The sequence below is a fragment of the Pollachius pollachius genome (genome assembly GCF_949987615.1).
Source record: "Pollachius pollachius genome assembly, chromosome: 17".
NCBI classification, from domain to species: Eukaryota; Metazoa; Chordata; class Actinopteri; order Gadiformes; family Gadidae; genus Pollachius; species Pollachius pollachius.
The window spans coordinates 9,408,884-9,428,220 of record NC_136950.1 but is presented as its reverse complement, the minus strand read 5'-3'; the positions used below and the strand labels follow the sequence as shown (position 1 = coordinate 9,428,220).

Here is a 19,337-nt window from a genome sequence, read left to right as displayed (position 1 = left end):
TGTTGAGAGTTGATGGTGAACTGGCCAATGGGTTCAGCAGAAACTAATCAGGCCGACTGCTGATGACGCAATGGGAACGATTCGGAAGATAGCTCTCTCCTGATCCTATTAGATTAGCTGTTTGTTCCATTGCTCGACCCTTAAGCCAATATCTATGTTCTCCATTATAATTAGAGAAACGGTTTCTTAAGCTAAAGTATAAAAAATTACCACAAAAATAAACCTGACGACGGGATGGGTCAGTCTTGAACGAAGAATTCGGCATTATATTTTCATAATCGCCTCATAATTAGTCAATTAAAACGTCTTTAAACGTAGATGGTAAACTGCCCATTAAGTTTTCTTTAAATTAACAAACGTTCATCATCTGGGAACAGACGGGCGGTCTGGGTTCTCGAGGCCCTACAGGGCGGAGCTGAAGGACTCTGCCTGCTGATCAGAGACCAGTGAACGAGTCAAGAGTTGAGGTGAGGAGAATGACTCCTCAGGCCTCACCTCTGAGTCACGCCTCAGATCACACTACACACACACACACACACGCACACGCACACACACGCACGCACACGCGCACACACACACACACACACACACACACACACACACACACACTAATAGAGAAAGGATTATTTGCTTATTCACCCATTTAAGATGGGTCAAATTACATGGTTCTGGTGAGCCAATGAGCAGCATTATCATCCTGGAGGAGAGAGGAGTTGGTAATATGATTCCATGTAAACAGTTATCTGTTACCAACTATCTGAAACCAAACGTCCTACACGAGAGTCTCACCAACCATATGAACCCTAACGTCCGACGCAAGAGTTTACACAACCATCTGAAACCTATTAGTCCGACATTGCCCTCTAGCGGTCCCACCAGCCAGCTGCGGCACCGCTGTATCTCCACCGGATGCGCTCAACACGCACTGAGGACACAAGCACCAGATATAGACCCACACTGTTTCACATCCCATTTTAGAACAATGTTATCCGTTTTAAACCACTTTATAAACCCGTTTGTGTTCCACGTCCATAACCTGGCTAATTAACCTGTTGATCGCGTATCTGTTGCGTTGCGGTGATGAGGCACGCGATGTTGGGCTCCTGGACAAGGCGCAGAAACATATTTTACGCTTGGAATTAAACGCATGCGCAGAGGGGTACCCCACTGCTTTGCGAAGCCAAGGAGAAGCAGTCAGATGTGCTCGAGACAAATATCACCTGGATTCTGGCATTCATGGTGACACAGTGAGTACATGTCTGTCTCCATCATTTACATTGATTATTGATTATCAGTGATGCGTATACGATTAAAAAAGCACACGAGCATTCGCCTTCATTTGGACCAGAACATCAGCATTGGTCACTGAACGACATGTTACCGATAGGATGCCTATTATAAAATACTGCATGTCAACGTTATTTGCATACTGAATATACCTGATCTTTTGCTTATTTGTTGATAGTTTGTGTAGCCTTCTAATTGTAGAATATCTGTGGATTAGCTCGATGTATGGCTGCATTCGGATAATTTTTCTGTTTGCATTCCAATCAATCTGCATTCCGAGGAACAATTATGAGGGGGGGAAATATGGCTATTCAAAACAATAACCAGGACGGGATGTATTAGTTTCCTTGATGAGGCGGATGGTGTCGGTTAACCACAGTTTGAGATGATGATGGTGTTGATGGAGGCTGCGGTGCAAATGTAACGCCTTGTCGCTTCCATTAGTGTCAACCCTGTGGTGGGTGGGAGAGAGAGAGGGACAGAGTGAGAGAGAGGCTCAGAGAGAGAGAGAGAGAGAGAGAGAGAGAGAGAGAGAGAGAGAGAGAGAGAGAGAGAGAGTGAGTGAGTGAGTGAGAGAGAGAGAGAGAGAGAGAGAGAGAGAGATGCTAATTATTAAAAAAAATGGCAATACTTAATTTTTTGGCTTAATGTTGATTAGCATCTTCTGCAAGCCCGATTCATCTTCATCTTGAAATGCAGCAACGCTGCGTCCGGCTGAACGTTATCAGAAACTAGTCTTTGTGAAATCATTATTGATATTCACCCACTGTCATTCAATGTGCTCCCACAGTCCACTTAGTCTCAAGGAGTCTGCGCACGACTCCCAGACCCTGTTCTGTGTATCCTTCATTCTGTGTTGTCGTAATAAGTGTGCAACATGTAGCCTACAATGACTGCTGAACGTGGAGTGTGGTCGCCTGAAATTGGGTCAGAAATGTTGGCTGCCACTGGCTTAATGTTTGGGGATCTGTCACACAATAATCACACAAGCATCGCTTGTCATGAGCTAAATAGTGGGAAGTTGGTCCATTTACGTCACTTTTCCAGATCGTACAAAGGGAGAACTCCACTCACGGACCAGTGACGTCAATGCTCCAACGTTTCTGTGCTTTCTTTTTTTTTCTTTCTTACAAACACAAAGTTGATGTTGCAGACCGCAAGTTGTAAACAGTAGGTCCTCATATTAGCAAAGAGCCATGATGGTACCCCTTTAAGAGTTTTTTGGTAACAACAGTATACACTCTGCACCCCCCCCCCCCCCCCCCCCCCCCCCGCCCCCTTCTCCCGTACAGCTCTTCCTCTGTGGTTTATGGGTTCGGAGTGGCTGGAGAAGAGGAAGAGGCAGATGCAGGTTCACCAAGAGGCGGCCGCCACCGTCCTGCATGCACGCGACGCCATGCGCAAGACGCCTCCCAACAACGCGTCCAACGCGTGCTGCTTCTGCTGGTGCTGCTGCTGCAGCTGCTCCTGGTAACGCACGTTACTATGCACGAGGCCATCGGGTCCGGGACTAGTGTTGTCACGATGCTGGATTTTTCTAACTCTGATACAACCTACAATACCTTGAAAATATCGATGCTCAATACCAGTTTCGATACCAAGGGGGACAAATGTACATAACATTGTGAGATTGTATTTTATTATTTTTTTTATTAAATGACATTAATTTATTATTTTTATTAATAAGATCACTATAACAAGACTGTTAACGAGATTACGAGGTACGACATTAGAATGACTGTAAAAGTGACCAATTAGTGTGAGAGACAGCACCGCGAGTGCATGAGAGGAGGCGGGGCTTCGTGTGTGTCTGTCAACTCGATGGCGAAGAGGAGAGAGAGCGAGAAAGCGCAGCCGGTACTGTTGTATCGATACTGCGGGAAATGAGTATTGAAACTGTATTGAAAAATCGATACTTTTGACAACACTAGTCCTGTCCAATTTAGTAATGCGGGGAATCTACGAATTGCAAAATGTATCTAATATTATTATCTGATCTCACAAGTCTTCAGCCCCAAATTCAGATTGAGAACTGCCAGATTTACCCCCCCCCCCCCCCCCCCCCCCCCCCCCCCCCCCCCCCCACACCTCCCTCGATATACAGTCCTGCCTGATAAAGTGAATAAAAATGCGAAAACAAAACCAAAGTCTCCGCTCACTGCTCAGGTCACCTCACCACCAAAACAACAGCCCACAGCCTGAACCGCAAGGGATGGTTGTGTGTTTTGAAGCCTCCTCCGTGTTCCCATTCATGTCTGGACTATATGTGTTTCTTCCTCTGGCTCCCTGATTCCCGGCCCCAGCCTCTGGGGTTTTACCTGACTTTGGTGCTTGCTGGGCCCTTGGGGGTCAACTTTGACTTCTGTTGCCACCTCTGCCTCAATTATTTTCACCTAATTGCTCCAGAGTCACAAAGAGCCACGGGTCCAGGGGGCTCAGCTGACATCACGCACACCTGGCCTTAATTAGTCTATAGGCGAAGGCAACACCAGGTGTGCACAACAATTCAATTACACACACTGGGCTGGCTTCTACCGAGAGGCCACAGGGTCCCTGTAGGATAGCCGTAGTCCCGGCTACTATCTTGAGCATAGCACTAACAACGTACTTTCCAAAGCCTACTGAGTTCCATTGAAACACAGTATCACTATGTGATCTGGAATTCAGGCACCACGTAACATGTGCTACGTAACCCATACAGCATGCTACATATGGTTTATAACATGATATACATGCTATAAGCTAACGTACTATACAACATGCTATTTAGACATACTAACATGCTCTACTTGCTGCAGATCAAGATGTAACCATTGTGAAAGATATTGAGTCGTTATTGGAACGTGCATGTGACTTTGTTTTATTCTCCCTTTGGAGACGTTCTCTTTTGTTCCTTGTCTTCTAGAGAAGTTTTAAAATACACTCTATTCCCTTCCTTGTCTCTTCCAGTCTGACAGTTCGCAGCGATGAGGAGACGGTCCCGAGAGGTATCGAGCGGAGAACAGACGCCTTGGCCGTGTGTGACGACAGGTAAGGACACGCCTCAACACAAACGTGGCTGGCGGCTTCACCATATACCTTCCAGTTCAAAAAGAGGACGTTCACCTAGTGGAAGCTGAACAGTTTAAAACAAGACTGGTTGTAAGAATGTATTTTCTTGAGTTCAAGAACTTCATTAGCATTGTGCAGTATGTATTTAGGTCTGAAGTGACTTTCAAGTGAGGCGACAATCAAAGCCATCACCATCATCTTCATTTCGCTCCATCCATCTTCTCTCTGTTCATCTCCTCCATCGTTATTCACCATCTTCTTCTTCCTCTTCTCCTGTCCCCAGCCCTAAGCCCACCCTGGAGGATGCTCGCTCATGGTCCATGTCCTTCGAGCGTCTGATGAAGAGCGCGGCTGGGCGAGGATGTTTCCGGCAGTTCTTGCGGACGGAGTTCAGCGAGGAGAACATGATGTTCTGGCTGGCCTGCGAGGAGCTGAAGAAGGAGACCAACAAGACGGTGGTGGAGGAGAAGGTGCGGCAGGTCTACGAGGACTTCATCTCAATCCTGTCCCCTAAAGAGGTGAGACTGGAAGCGTTGTCATCTTCACTCTCGCCGCCGTGTCAAAAGAGGGAGATAGCTAAACCTGCACTATGTACGTTGTTCCATTAGCAGCCCCTAGTGGCTCGTGTTGTAAGACTCCTCCTCCTCTTCCTCTTCCTCAGGTGAGTCTTGACTCACGGGTCCGAGAGGTGATCAACCGCAACATGCTGGAGCCCACCTCCCATACCTTCGAGGACGCCCAGAAGCAGATCTACACCCTGATGCAGCGGGACTCGTACCCACGCTACATGAACTCCTCCGCCTACACAGACCTGCTCAAGGACCTGGAGGAGCCCAAGACTGAGCCCTAGGGGGTCCCAGGTTAGGGCACCTAGTCCCCCGCACCCCCTTATGTTGTGAGTAGACGGGTAGAACAATAGCTAGCACTCTACTGGTTAACTCCCATGATGCACTAGAGATGGGTTCATTCAATAGATCAGGATATTCCAAACCTAGGGCTCCGCAGAAAACGCTGTGTTGTTTTCTCATCAGGGCTGGGCCAACTAACCGCTAATTGTGCTCCAAAGGGAGCCTCGGCAAACGATCCTTGGTTAATTGAAAACAATCCATGTACAAAGAATGAGGTCAACTTTTATGAGTCAAAGTGGTAAGTTGAGGTGAAGTTGAGTTGAACCCGGCAATTCTTTCATATGGATGGAGCTTTCAGACACACTGTTTCTGGCACCTTCCAAAAATGAATATGACAAGTCGATAAAAAAGCTGACAGAACGCTCAACAGACACAGGATGGATACGGTAAAGGGGTCAGAAAGACTGGATACAGGATAATCTAGTGATCAGGGTATTTGACTCCAAGCCTCTACCTGTAGGTCTCTGAGAGCGACATACCCCCTGACCCCTACCTGCTCCTAAACGACCTGTCTCTGTTCTGTTTAACCCCTCCCTGCAGATTAATGACATGTTTCTGTACTGTCTAACCCCTACCTGCTCCTAAACGATCTGTCTCTGTTCTGTTTAACCCCTCCCTGCAGATTAATGACATGTTTCTGTACTGTCTAACCCCTACCTGCTCCTAAACGACCTGTCTCTGTTTTGTTTAACCCCTCCCTGCAGATTAATGACATGTTTCTGTACTGTCTAACCCCTACCTGCTCCGTAATGACCTGTCTCTGTAATTTCTAACCCCTACCTGCTCCTTAACGGCATGTATCTGAAGTAGCTTTAGATAAAAGAGCCTGATTAATGACTTAAACGTGAAATAGTAAATAGACATAAACATGCACTTGTGATACAATGCATGTAGGATATCAGACTAAACTGATGTTTACGGTTTCTTTCAGTTTGATTTGTGAAAACAGGAGTTACAAAAGGATAGTCCAACAGTGCATATTAACATTATGTGTCGGAAAATCATCACGTGTCAGTTTTAGGGCCGTCAAGGTAGAACTATATTTCAGTTTCAGGACATCTTGAAGTTTGTAATCAAGGTTGAGATTACAGTAGTGATGGTTTAGTGTAGGTTTGAGTTTATGGTTTGGGTAAGGTTAAAGTCAGGAGAGAGCAATGCATCATGGGAGATTAACCACCAGATAAGTCTGTCTGGTTTTATCTAAATAGATGGGAGAAAAGAGAATCCACCCTAATTACACTCTTTATCCAGAGGTAACTTCTGACAGCTCACCAAACCACTTGAGGTGCCCGGCTAGAACCAGTTCAAACCTGTTACAAAAGAACCTCCTATATTTTTATATATATATACATATATATATATATATATATAAGCGCTTGATATTGCACTTTTCTATGTTGTTCTCTGAAGGACAGCATGCACCCTTGTGTTAGGACACATCACACCACGTAAAACTACTCCTGGTAGAAAATAAATTTGATTTATTCTTCTTTTATTTAAGTGCCTTGGAACAAAGCTCTCTCACGCACTTCCGCCGTGGATCTGAATGGTGACACTATGACATCATACGTTTGGTGCTCTCAGCTCTGGTCAAAGATAAGTTCCTCAGAGAAAGGGATGGGCGAGAGGTGGAAGTGGAGCGCGTGTTGTACGTTGGAATACTGTGAGGTTTAGCACGGGGGTGAGTCCATGACCATAACCACTGATATTATCTGTGTATTTATAAAAACGTTTGTGTGAAACAGTGCTGACCTTTCTCACAACTTGAATAAAGCACAGTTGTAATGTTTATGTTGAACACACTTTGCCCTTGTTTTGCATGGATATTAATGGAATAGTCTATTCTTTCTAATATAATACTACATCTTCCTACAGATTTTGTATGTGGGTTGTGTGCATGTATATATGTATGCATATCAATCTGAATATTATAAAAACCTATGTAAATTCGTAAACTGTGTTTCTTTTGTCAATGCTTCGTGTTTCACTTAATCACATCATTACAAAATACAATGATTGAGATGACTCAAAGCATTATAATACTATATAAATGAACATACCGCTTGTATATTTTGACCTATATCAAGTAGTATATTACTACTTAGTATCACTCAAAATAGCTGGTAGCATCATCATAAGTATACTTATACTAGATGGTGCAGTAGTATTATAATACTAAAAAGTATTGATCAGATATTGCCTAAGGTAATCCAGCAGATAGCCTGTGCTCTCATCAGCAGGCGTCTGCACTCTGCTGTGGTAGTTCTACTTCCTGTGTCCTAACACTTGAGGTGGGCGTACTTCTGGTCATCCCAGTTAGGAGTACCATCCAGGCTGGCAGATTAATCTGGATGCTAACGCCCAAGCTAACTTCAAGGTTAATTCTAAGGCTAATGTAGAGGCGAATGTCCAGGCTAACATCCAGGCTAACCGTTAGCCCCGGTCCAGTATGGCTCTATGTAGCGGTAGCAGCGGAGGTTTGCGCGTTGAGTCAGTGTGGGTTCTTCAGGTAGCGGTAGCATAGACTGGTGGACAGCGGTCGTGGGGAGTGCTCAGCCAATCAGACAGGCTCAACTCAGATGGGCGGGAGCTGTTTCTCTATGAACCTCTTAACCTCCACCATTTCCTAGAGAGACAGAGAGAGAGACAGAGACAGACGGACAGATGGACAGCGAGAGAGAGGGAGAGACGAATCAAGTGAGAAAGAAAAGGAGAGGGATAGAATGTAACAAATACAGAAAGAAACCAAGAAAGACGGACAGAGAGAGAGGGAAAGAGAAAAAAAAAAAAAAAGTAAAAATCATGCCTGCTGAAGCAACAAAACATCCATCAATATGTCGTCCTGTCGTGCCCAGTCCTGAGGGTCGTCCCCGGGCTGACCTCTGGGCAGGCGTCGTGAGCCAGGCCGCGGTACGTTTTGAAGGTGATGTTGGCCGGGTTGATGAGACTCTTCATCTTCTCCACGCTCTGGCGACCGAAGTGCACGGGGACGATGCCGTCCGCCTCCCCGTGGCACTGCAGCAGAGGCACGTCTGCGTTGGCGCCGCAGGCCGAGGCCTGACAACACGAGAGATTAGGATTAGGATCAGCACCAGATTACAATGTACAGTGCTGCGGACCAGGGGGCTTTCCCTGAACCGTCTTTTGTTTGGACGGGGCAGTAAGGAGGGAAGAGCAGATTCTGGGAGTTAAAGTCCATCCCAAGGTTCTGATCTAATCACTTATCCTCATTATTTCCTAAGTATTCAATCAGCAGATGCTTACAGTTAATTCGGGCACAGGTCCTCAAGGAGCATGTAGGGGTTAGGGGTTGACTTTCTCTAGGATGCTTACAGGTTACACTGCAGACATTTGGGATCGAACCCGGACCCTGACCAATAAACTATCCACCTTCGTCCTATGTAGAGCTAATGAGGGAGTTCTTTTGATCAATGGAGAGAGTTTCAACTGCTGTTCCTAATGAGGGCTAGGGCAGGACCAGGTGTGGTCCAGGTGAGTGGGCGTGGCCTTACCTGAGGGAAGGAGTTCCGTAGAGGCAGCCAGCAGCTCAGAGCGATCACACCGGCTAGCTTGTGCTGAGAAGTCAGAGCGGTGTAGAGAGACAGCGCTCCACCCTGCCAACAAAAACAACACAGGCTTGTGATCTGTCTCACAGAGCTCTACAGAACTCTACAAGGAGGGGATTCACAGCATCCCAACCAATAGTAAGACAGCTGAAGCCTGGTATGAGGTTCCTACACTCACCCACTACCGCAAATCAAATCATTAATAAACCAATCACATTATTCCTAAATCTAGTTCCGCCATAACATCTGATTTGACTAAGAAATGTCTTTGTCTGTAAGAAGATATCTGGATAATTATATGACAGCATGGTCATAACTAAAGCTCCTTATACAATTTGTAATTTGAGATAAAAGTTTGACAGAGCAAGGTGTGAGATGGTACCTGAGAGAAACCACCCAGCATTATCCTATGAGAGGGAATTCCATTTTTCACTTCATGGTCTATTAGGGCTTTCACTGTGAAGGGGGAAATGGTTTATCTTAAACAGTGTGACTGCAATGGTTTTTATGTAACTGAGAACACTGTGACTATATTCAGACGAGGCTTACAATTTTCTGACGCTCGTTTGATACCCGATGTGTCCTCGTCCGCGTCGTGGTTCAAGCTATAAATGTCGAACCTGCCAACAGAGCAAGTAAAAATCCCTACATATTTACAAAAGAATGAGCCTCCTGCAGTCTGACTATTCAAAGACACCTATAAGACAAACACTTCACACTATCAATCCTGGGAGAGAATTCAAGAATTATTCATGGGAAAAACAGTCTTAATTGACTCACCATGCGGGCATGGACATTCTCATGTTCAAGGTAACTGGTATCGTTGGACTGCAGAAGAAGAGAGCGTCATTAAAACCAGAACAGTCCAGAACAACATAGTTATGCTAAGTTGTATATGAATGGTGTCCAGGGTACTGTACTTACGCATGCGGACAGATGTACTTCACATGGGGTGTTTTGATGCCTGTGAAAGCACTTGCCCACCCATGTCTGGTTAAGGAGAAAGAATGCACATACATGTAATACAGCAATATGTCCACACATTATTATTTTTGGTATAATCATTTCTGGTATAATATATCAATATGCCAACACCAGAAGAACATACCCCGTATCACCAAGACCATGTAGAAATATAACCTGTGATAAATACATAATACACAAAGGAATTGATAATGCACAGTATTGCTCCATATCAACAAATCAACAGTATGACCATGTAAACAAAGAGTATTACACATGGACGCGTCTTACCGCGGCGGTGGCTTTCCGCGCGGCAGGCACGACGGCAGGTAGAGGAGCTGACATGCTGTTACCGCACATGCAGAGCTGGAGTTGCTGTCATGTGACGTTATCCTTCAGGGAGCGACGAGCTGCCAAAGTGACCGCCGAATGTGTCGGTTTCACTGACAGGTGGACTAATGATGAATATAAGAAGATGAGACGGAAACGACAGACTTTAATCCTTGGGACGGGTAGGATTATTGCCGTTATTTGAATTATTACCTGAGAAAATAACAACCAAAGCACCGGTTTGCTGCTGGCCTTGAACCACACTCACGATTGGTTTAGCAAAACACTCCGTAGTCCCGCCCACATTGCGACATGATTGGAGGTCGTGTGATTTCCTGTTCCAAGCACGCAGACATTGGTTCCTGGTAAATCACGATCATACTAAGAATTAATCAAGTTATAGTTTAGTAAATCAGTTTATATAATTTTTTATCAATAAAGATGAATGAAATTAGGTATTTCGTCTGAAATGTATAATATCTTTGTTTTTATTTCTAAGGAATATGTCGGTGGGTTTCCGGGGGCAATTGTCACGTGACCAATGTGTCCTTGGTTCTGTTCCCTGTGACATGTGAGCTGCATAAACATGTCTCTTATCAAAAAGCCTGGCGGAAAAGCTTTGGATGTTTTACAGAATTTACCTCGCATCACTTTAGCAAACTTGCGACCCGAGCCGGGGTCAAAGCAAAAGGTGAGCTTTTGTTATATGTCACTAATGCAGCAGCATTCAGACTGAGCTAATGTTAGCCGAGTCCAGTTGAAGTCAATGGACTGATGCTAACAACGGCGACTGGACAAGGGGTAACCTGTGTGACTTGTCTGGTTTGTGTCTTCAGGAGACACGGCGAGGCAGGGGTCAGTATGGAGGCAATCGGAGCGGCCGCGGCCATAAGGGAGAACGCCAGAGGGGAACTCGTCCTCGCCTGGGGTTCGAAGGAGGAGCGACTCCCTTCTACCTGATTATCCCAAAATATGGATACAACGAAGGGCACAGGTACCCAAACCTGTCTTTCTATATTATTATTAAACATTATACAATGTTTGTGTGTGACAATGAAGTCTGGTCCAGCACAAACGATCTGGTAACAGGTGATCTCAACAAAACGGACCAAAATGTAGCCCTTTAAGCGCACATGTGTACAAAACAATCTCTAACGATACACAATGAATGAATGTCTGCTGTATTGACCTTCAACAATTCCCTCTGTATATTTCTTTTCGGGAATTAGTTATGTCAAACCCTTACTAAAGTGGTAAATTACTATACTTATATTGACCTAACAGCTGGTTTGTAATGTCCCAGTGCCCAATGTACTGTAACACATTATTAGTGGTATTATTAGGTGGTTGCTGCATGCAGCACTCAACTATTGTTCTTCTTAAGTTTTATTCTTTCTTTCTTTCTTTCTTTCTTTCTTTCTTTCTTTCTTTCTTATTCTCTACAAACTTTGGGACCAATCTCCTTCCTCAATTTTTCACCTAGAGACTCCATCCAAATTTTCAGAATAGCTTGGAATCGCGTGCTTTTTTTCAGATTATTTTAATATTTCATACTTTTTAAGATATTCTAAACAAATAAACAAATCTACACAATTGTATCTTCAATAATATCTAAACGGTATTTCGATATTATTTATACTTTCTTCAGAATCGCAGTTTTAGTTTCATACCGGCTTCGTTTTCAGCTGTTTTCATTTAAGACGTCTGCCGATTCTGACACTCCTACTTCTTATGACATCGTAATCAGTGTTAGGAGTTGCACGTTACAAAAATAATGCATTACTGTAATGCATTACTTTGTTGTAACGTGGTAATGTAAGGCATTACAAAAAAAAGGCAATATTTTACTCGGTTCAAATCTCAGTAACGCGCGTTACAATGCATTTTAAACCTGAAATTTACTTGTGTTGTTTTTATACAAATTTGCCAACACCGCGAGATTCGCAGAGGAGAAATAAATCTGCACAAATGTTTACTTCCTCTTACTGCTAGAGGAGAAGATCACGGCAGCAGCAGAGTCCAGGGGGGCTGGTTGTAGTCTTTTCGCCCAGTTCTCCGTATCAACAGTAGGGCTAGTACGGAGCGAAAAGACTACAACCAGCCCGCCTTTCCGTTTCCGGTCAAGGAGCAATGAGTCTTCCAACCGAAATCAATGGATTTATAAAATGCCAAATAAAACACCTACTTGATTTGGAACATCAACGAACATCACTAACCACTCAGTGAGTTGCACATTTCTGAAAACGAACGTTAAGGGTTGATTTAAGGACAGTTTTGTGAATACCGATAGCCAGCTATTGTGAAGCAGGCAGAGGCGATTCGAAATGAGCCAAATACCCGAGACAGGACCAATAGTCAAAATTTCGGTGTCAACCACTCTATTTCATCCTAGACAAACCAAAAAAGGGGGCTCAATGTTTGTTTTTTTACAATCTACTGTAGTAGGCTCTAGCTCTATTGATTTCAATATGAATACCTAAAGTTACAGTATTTCTATTATAAAATGTTTTGCACCATGAGCCATAATTGCGACCATTATATTGTAATTTTGTTAGCCTTAAGCCTAGCTCAGTCATTATGCCATACCACATCACCTCCTGCTGTGTAATGAGCTGCATTGAACACAAGAAGATCTATTGAGAACACCAAATCCATTTTTCCTGTTATTTTGGTGAAAGTAATGCAAAAGTAATGTTAAAGAAGTGTAATGCCTTACAATTCAAAGACAGAAATATGGTTATGTAACTAATTACTTTGAAATGACAGTAACAAGTAATAAATAATGCATTACTCTAAAGTAATTAGAAGAAGTAACTTGCCCAACACTGATCGTAACTCAATCATTTTCAACCGTTTACCTTTGTTCAAACCATTTAACAAATCGTAACACTTGTATCTTCAATAATATCAAAACGGAATTTCAATATCATTTATACTTCATTCAGAATCACAGTTTTAATTTCATACCGGATTTGTTTTCAGTTGGTCTCATTGATTTACGTGACGCTGGAGCGTGAGGACGTTCAGCAGTTTTGCCAGATTGGGCGGTTGTTCCCGGCAGATTGGGCTGATTTTGGAGGACGTTCAGGCAGTGTTGCCAGATTGGGCGTTTCTTCCCGCTCCCAGGCTACTTTTAGTAATGCACCGGCTCGCTATTCTCTTAAAGACACACACACACACACACACACACACACACACACACACACACACACACACACACACACACACACACACACACACACACACACACACACACACACACACACCAGTGCAGGGCAATACATTTGACCTTTCAGATTCTTCAGTTCAATTCATTTTACATTTCTGCATTTTTAGCAATGCTTTGCGCTTTTCATTCAGCTGTCACTTTATTTGTTTCCAACCATTTACATTTTCTAAAATGGTGTGCATGTTTACATTGTTTACTCCATTTAGGCTTTTGAAATTTTGTTCAAATCCCTTCACTTGATTTAAGCCATTAAACGTTTCTTTATAACTTAATCTATGTGGCTTTATTAAAAAATATTTTCAACCTCACTTTGTACTACAGCACTCACCGCATTTTCTGCAGGAAATGCATTTTCTAGTTATTTATCTAATTGTATTATCATAACCCATTATCATTAATGTTTCCTCATTGTATTTGCCAGCCGCCGGCCCCAGTACCAGCCCCTGTCTCTGAAGCGTCTGCAGTACCTGATCGACGTGGGCCGCCTGGACCCGTCCCAGCCCATAGACCTGACCCAGCTGGTCAATGCCCGGGGGGTCACCATCCAGCCCCAGAAGAGGGACTTCGGGGTCCAGCTCGTAGACGAGGTGACTGCCGATCAAAGCCCTTCTACTAATGCAACACATTCATTTAACTATTTCACTTATTTCATAGTAATTAGAATATCGACCGTTACAACACAAAAACCGTCTGTTGACAGTCTGATATAAGTTCAGATGTTTTAATGTGGGTAAGGTTCTGGGTTCAAACCCCATTGTACTAAAGCCGTCCTACAGGTAGTCTACGTACAGAAGTCCTGGTTTTCTTCGGAACATACTATTAGGGCTGAACTGATGTAGAAGTGACAATGTATTTGTATTGTCTTCTTTCTAAACACCCTATTCTACAGTACGATAATGTGTTGCGTGTAACTAGACTAGTTTCAGTTGCACTGCCGTGCCACTAGGTGTCACTGCATCACACGGTTAAGATCAGCGCCGCCACATCCCACACTGACCTGCTCATTGTGATCTCCTGTTATTTATGTTGTGTTCTTCCTGAGGTTCCCCGGGTCAGTTGTTTTGCTTCCTCCTCAGGGCGCTGAGCTCTTTTCAGCCAAGATCAACATCGAGGTCCAGCGTGCCTCGGAGGCAGCGATCGCTGCCGTGGAGCGCAATGGCGGGGTCCTCACCAACAGCTTCTATGACCCCATCAGCCTCGGTAACTAGTCACCATTCACTCATTTAACTGAGCAGGTAGGGCTAGGTGGGCTTCTTGCTGAAGTATGTTTGACGTTGGGGATCTAACAAACCTCTCCGCCACCACTAGACTATACTACCTCCAATCTCGCAGGATATATGCTGCAGGGGTCAAAGTTCACTGTGGGATAGTATTGATACCGTGATGTATATGACTGGAGTTTGACTGCCTCCAAAAACAATCTGTATACGTTCTGAAATAAGGTAATTGTTTCATAAATGTCAGACCAATAAGTAGTTGAATGTATTTTTATTCATTTGTGGTTTTGTTTCTTTTGTTTAATGAAATGCATTTTTGATAGTGATTAGTAATTTTAATAAAAGGTATTTTTCATGGTGCTTAAAAGGATAATAAATTTTGTTTTTGTGTTTTGTAGATAAATTATCTTGGGAGTGTTCAGTGCTGTAATTAAAGGTGTTCAGTATATTTAATGAAAGGTGTTTGGTGGTTATTCCTGGAGTCTAATCCGTGTTCTGGTTCCCAGCGATCCTCATCAAGCCCGTGCCGTTCTTCCAGCGGGGGCAGCCTATCCCCAAGCGCATGCTCCCGGGGGAGGAGATGGTCCCGTTCTACATGGACCCCTGCGCCCGCGGCTACCTGGCCCCCCCCGAGCGGGTCCAGGAGGCCCGGCTGGCCCTTGCCAAGAAGTACGGCTACGTCCTCCCTGACCTCTCCAGGGACGAGCTGGTCCACATGCTGAGCTCCAGGAAGGACCCCAGGCAGATCTTCTTCGGCCTGTCCCCCGGCTGGGTGGTCAACATGGCCGACAGGAAGATCCTCAAGCCCACCGACGAGAAACTCCTCCAGTACTACGGCTCCTAGGAGGGAGAGGCTGGGCGAATGTGCGCTTGGCTTTTCTATTATGGAAACCTTGTGGAAATATGAACATTTTGCCTAACAGACCAACATGAAGTTCTAACGAAACCTTTATGGAATACTGTTATAAACTTGTCACAGTTCCCTGATAATCTCTTTGAGGAATTATTTCGTTATTTTGTGAAAACTGGTCTGCTCCGGCAATCGTCATTCTGCCCGAAAACAAAGTTGGTCAAAACACATGATGACGTAGCTGAACTCATGCAATGTAAAGATAATAATCCAGCTTCTCTGTAAAGTTTTGTTGTTTGAATAAATATCATTGTTATACACGCTTTGTTTGTTTTGCTGAAGACTTAAGTCAGGGGCCCCAGTAGCAATAATCCCACGTTGCGTTCTATCCATCCTACCGATTGACGCGTATCAGCACCTTATAACTCGCTACAGTAGCCGGGATAGCTACCGTCGGTGAGTCACTGGCGTGGTCACCACGGTGGAAGTAATGTCCAGTGCAACAGGTGAGCGGGAAATAAGCAGGAGAAGATAACTCAAAGAATGAAAACAGGAAGCAGATGTGTGTTACGTGTGAGAAGGGCAGCTTAGTGTTAGTCACAGGCAGCTGTATCCTGGCTAGGAACCCCCCTCTCTACGACTCAACGTACACACACACACACACACTCTTTGCTGCGTGCATGTGAGGATGCACTGCAATAATATGTCATGAGGAGCTTTGATGCGCAGTGAAAATAATTATGAGTGCACTTAATGACGTCCGCAATACACACAGTTTTCCAACAGAAACCTCCACGACATTCCTAAAGTTCGACCCACTTGTTGTTTTTGTTTGGCAGACAACCAGTAAAAAAACCAAACAAGCCAATGGAGCATTCTTAAGCTGCAGGCCTGCCGGTCATGTTTACAAAGAGAGTTGTTGCATTAGTACAAAAGGACTGCAATACCAAGTCCAGATAATGGGCCCCTTCTATTTCAACTTTCTCCATCACGCTTGTGTTTATTTTCCCTAACTGGCACAGTCACTATAAATAACTTGGTATTTTACGCTGATATTGTCTTAAGCAACGCGGCCATAGAAATGCTGCAGATATAAAAACACTATCGTAGGAAGCATATGTTTGTGTGTGTGTTTGTGTGTGTGTTTTTGTGTGTGTGTGGTTGTGCGTATACAGTGTGTGTGCGTATACTGTGTGGTATGTGTGTGTGTGTGTCTATGTGCTATTTCTGTGAACTGTTCGGGTGACTCTAAATACATAATTAATGAATTCATTAAATATAACCCCTTTCTATTTGTATATTTCACTGTTAAACCACATCATTTTTTAATACTTGATCCTGATTGTTCAATAACGTTCCAAGGGTGGGCATAATTTTTCAATAATGGGACACCTCGGCCTTTGAACAATTCTAACAAAGATAACATATCCAACATTAACAACAATGGCCAAATAGAGCTATCCAAACTATTGTTCGAACACAAAAACAAAATGCTGAAAGCACGGTGTAAGAATGTTTTAACATAAGCCCATTAAGTTGACAAAGAAAGCATATAACCTTATAGATGAAAGCAAATAATGTATCATTGTTGGAAGTATTGCTATACATTGGCAAATGTGGTACTCCAGTGGTGCTGATGTTAATTTGCTGTTCTGTTGTCACCGGCAACTGTTGCACCAAAGTCTCATCACACTGTGGTGTCCATGTCATGGTCTGGGGACTTGTTCTGGTCTCTAATCCTTACCGTAACCCTTAACCTCACCCTAAAACCTGACCACACACAAGACAATCCTGGCCCTAAACATTGATACGTTTGAGATAGGAAACCGTTTTACAATCATAAAGCATGATTTCCAGTATCAGACTCCACTCCACTGTGCCAGTGTATGTGGTAACTTATATAACACGATATTCCCCAGAGTGTATCCCTCCAGCACATCCAGCACATGCAGCCCATAATAAGCTCATAAAGTACAGCAGCAGTGGATAGTTCACCCACCAGGCCGCTCAGGAAGGACCAGCCACAGATCCTTACGCATAATACTTAAAATAAATCAGGGCACAGGAAAGAACCAGAACAGTGATTGTTTAGGGCTGCACAGCAGGCCTTATCTTCAAAGAAACAGATCCTTTTGTACAGGGCCCAGGTCTCATAGACACTTGGGAACATACAGCCCAACACTGAGCCCTCAGTGTAGGATACACAACCACAGCCAACTAGCTGCTTATTACGGTGTGTATGCACAGAACCTCATAGGGGCAGGATAGTGTGATAAGTCAGGTCATTCGACTCCATGCAGAAGGTACTGGGTTCAAACTCCTTAGGTCCGCAACATGTAAGATGAGGCCCTGGCCGCTAGCTGTTCCTCAACGACATGTATCTGAACTCCCTGTAAGCCGCTTTGGATAAACTAAATGATGACTAAACTGTGAAGCATACACGATTGGAAGCTGTCTCTGTATCTCCCGTTAAGAAAGGGATCTTCTGCTCAGACTCAACGGTTTGTTGTGGTTTATCAGCTATTAATCTAATGTCTGGGTCTCTCCCCTTCACACCACTCCCCTTCCAGACTCTACAGCGCTGGCAGGCAGAGCGAGGTCGCTGTGTGTGTTTTCAGTGTGTCAGCTGCGTCGGCGTGTTGTTAGTTATTGTGGGTTATCTACTGGAATTGAGAGAGTCGTTTAACAGTAGAGAGCTGATATCAGCTAGTCTCGCAGCCCTTCATATCTAATTCATAATGAAGGTTAATTAGGGGCAGGGTAGGCACTTTGTCTGCCCAGGTGACAAGTTGGGAGGTGGGGGGGGGGCAACCGAGGGAAATTACATACAGAGGACTCTTAAGGGAACGGAAATGATACCACTGTTCGATGCCCAGTGTGGACTTGGCCTGAAGGATGTAATGAATTTACATGCTGTGCCACGGAGTCAAGACGCGGCCAAGTGATTCAATTGTTCAGATAAGAGTCTTATCAGAGTACAGTTCCTCCTCTACAATGAATGGGATGACTGTTTATAAGAAAGAGTTTTACATACAGAGCAGTGGCCAAATGAATAGGATTATTGTTCATTAGCAGGAGAGCTTGCTCTGAGGGGACCATAACGTTATTTAAAGTGATAATTTACAACTTTTTACTCACTTACTGAAAAGTTATTAAAACTCGTTGTGGCAGAGCTTGGCAAAGCTTACCGGTTTGATTTTACTAAGGGCTTACTAAGTGTGATTTATTACAAAGTGTTATTGGATTACTTCTTCCTTGTTGTAACCGTAATAGAAACCTTCTCCATTTGCATTAGAACAACATGTATCTCTCTGGCCTGTGCTCCAGGTATTAGCCGGGGACCTGGTTTGGTCGGGTGGGGGGGGGGCGGGGGGAGGAGATGTTTGAAGTCTGATTGTTTATCCGTGCTCAGAGGTGGGGGCCCCACTGCGTCAGCCTAATGAGGCCCCATTAAGCCAGGCCTCCCGGGGGGGGGGGCACGTAATCCTCTCCGCCGGCCCCGACGTCAGCCGGGGCCGGGCCCCTGTTTGCACAACAGTGTGGGGCCTCACACATCAACTCGACAACACACCTGATCACAGCCCAGTCTGAATCCCCCCCCCCCTGCCTGGGTAGTTGATGCTAGCCTGCGGTGCACATACAATCCAGCATACACTACAGAATGCAGAATACAATACAGGATACAATGCAAAGCCCACCACGGAATACAATGTGGAATTGAATGCAGAGCGGCAGTAAAAGGCCCCAGTTGGAGCCCCACAGTGTTGGGGCTGCGGACGGGGAGCTCCGGGGCAATGCGTGGGAGAATCGTAAAGGCCGAAGATTAAGAGACAGTGCGTCGTTAGATGAAGGCGTCCCTGCAGAAATAACCTGCATTCCTCGTCCCTGTGAATGTCCTGTCTGGTAGGGGTCCGGTGGTGGTGGGGATAGGGGGCT

At 44.5% G+C, this 19,337-nt stretch overlaps 3 protein-coding genes across 3 annotated transcripts; 2 read left to right on the top strand and 1 right to left on the bottom strand.

Moving 5' to 3' along the window:
* Positions 1-1,221: 1,221 nt before the first annotated feature.
* Positions 1,222-5,188, top strand: LOC307089016 (regulator of G-protein signaling 20-like; the record flags this gene model as incomplete). Its single annotated transcript, XM_079755101.1, has 5 exons — positions 1,222-1,247; positions 2,596-2,757; positions 4,237-4,317; positions 4,622-4,856; positions 5,000-5,188. The coding sequence occupies exons 1-5, from the start codon at positions 1,237-1,239 to the stop codon at positions 5,186-5,188; spliced, it is 678 nt and encodes a 225-aa protein (XP_079611227.1). The 5' UTR covers positions 1,222-1,236.
* A 1,475-nt stretch (positions 5,189-6,663) lies between these two features.
* Positions 6,664-10,296, bottom strand: LOC307088483 (acyl-protein thioesterase 1-like). The gene is made up of 9 exons (XM_079754384.1): positions 10,067-10,296; positions 9,921-9,952; positions 9,737-9,802; positions 9,593-9,640; positions 9,362-9,432; positions 9,195-9,268; positions 8,759-8,860; positions 8,127-8,303; positions 6,664-7,872 (listed from the first exon to the last, which is right to left on the bottom strand). Exons 1-9 carry the CDS (start codon positions 10,133-10,135, stop codon positions 7,822-7,824), a joined length of 690 nt encoding a protein of 229 aa, XP_079610510.1. The 5' UTR covers positions 10,136-10,296; the 3' UTR covers positions 6,664-7,821.
* Positions 10,297-10,658: 362 nt separating this feature from the next.
* On the top strand, positions 10,659-15,724 carry mrpl15 (mitochondrial ribosomal protein L15). The gene is made up of 5 exons (XM_079754344.1): positions 10,659-10,796; positions 10,942-11,099; positions 13,756-13,921; positions 14,411-14,534; positions 15,058-15,724. Exons 1-5 carry the CDS (start codon positions 10,692-10,694, stop codon positions 15,393-15,395), a joined length of 891 nt encoding a protein of 296 aa, XP_079610470.1. The 5' UTR covers positions 10,659-10,691; the 3' UTR covers positions 15,396-15,724.
* The last annotated feature ends 3,613 nt before the right edge of the window (positions 15,725-19,337 follow it).

Coding starts and splice junctions, on each gene's coding strand:
- LOC307088483 (XM_079754384.1), bottom strand. CDS start 10,135: ATGTGCGGTAACAGCATGTCAGCTCCTCTACCTGCCGTCGTGCCTGCC. Junction 9,953..10,066: donor CGCGGAAAGCCACCGCCGCG/GTAAGACGCGTC, acceptor TATTTATCACAG/GTTATATTTCTACATGGTCT. Junction 9,269..9,361: donor CAAACGAGCGTCAGAAAATT/GTAAGCCTCGTC, acceptor CCCCCTTCACAG/TGAAAGCCCTAATAGACCAT.
- mrpl15 (XM_079754344.1), top strand. CDS start 10,692: ATGTCTCTTATCAAAAAGCCTGGCGGAAAAGCTTTGGATGTTTTACAG. Junction 13,922..14,410: donor GGGTCCAGCTCGTAGACGAG/GTGACTGCCGAT, acceptor CTTCCTCCTCAG/GGCGCTGAGCTCTTTTCAGC. Junction 14,535..15,057: donor CTATGACCCCATCAGCCTCG/GTAACTAGTCAC, acceptor TCTGGTTCCCAG/CGATCCTCATCAAGCCCGTG.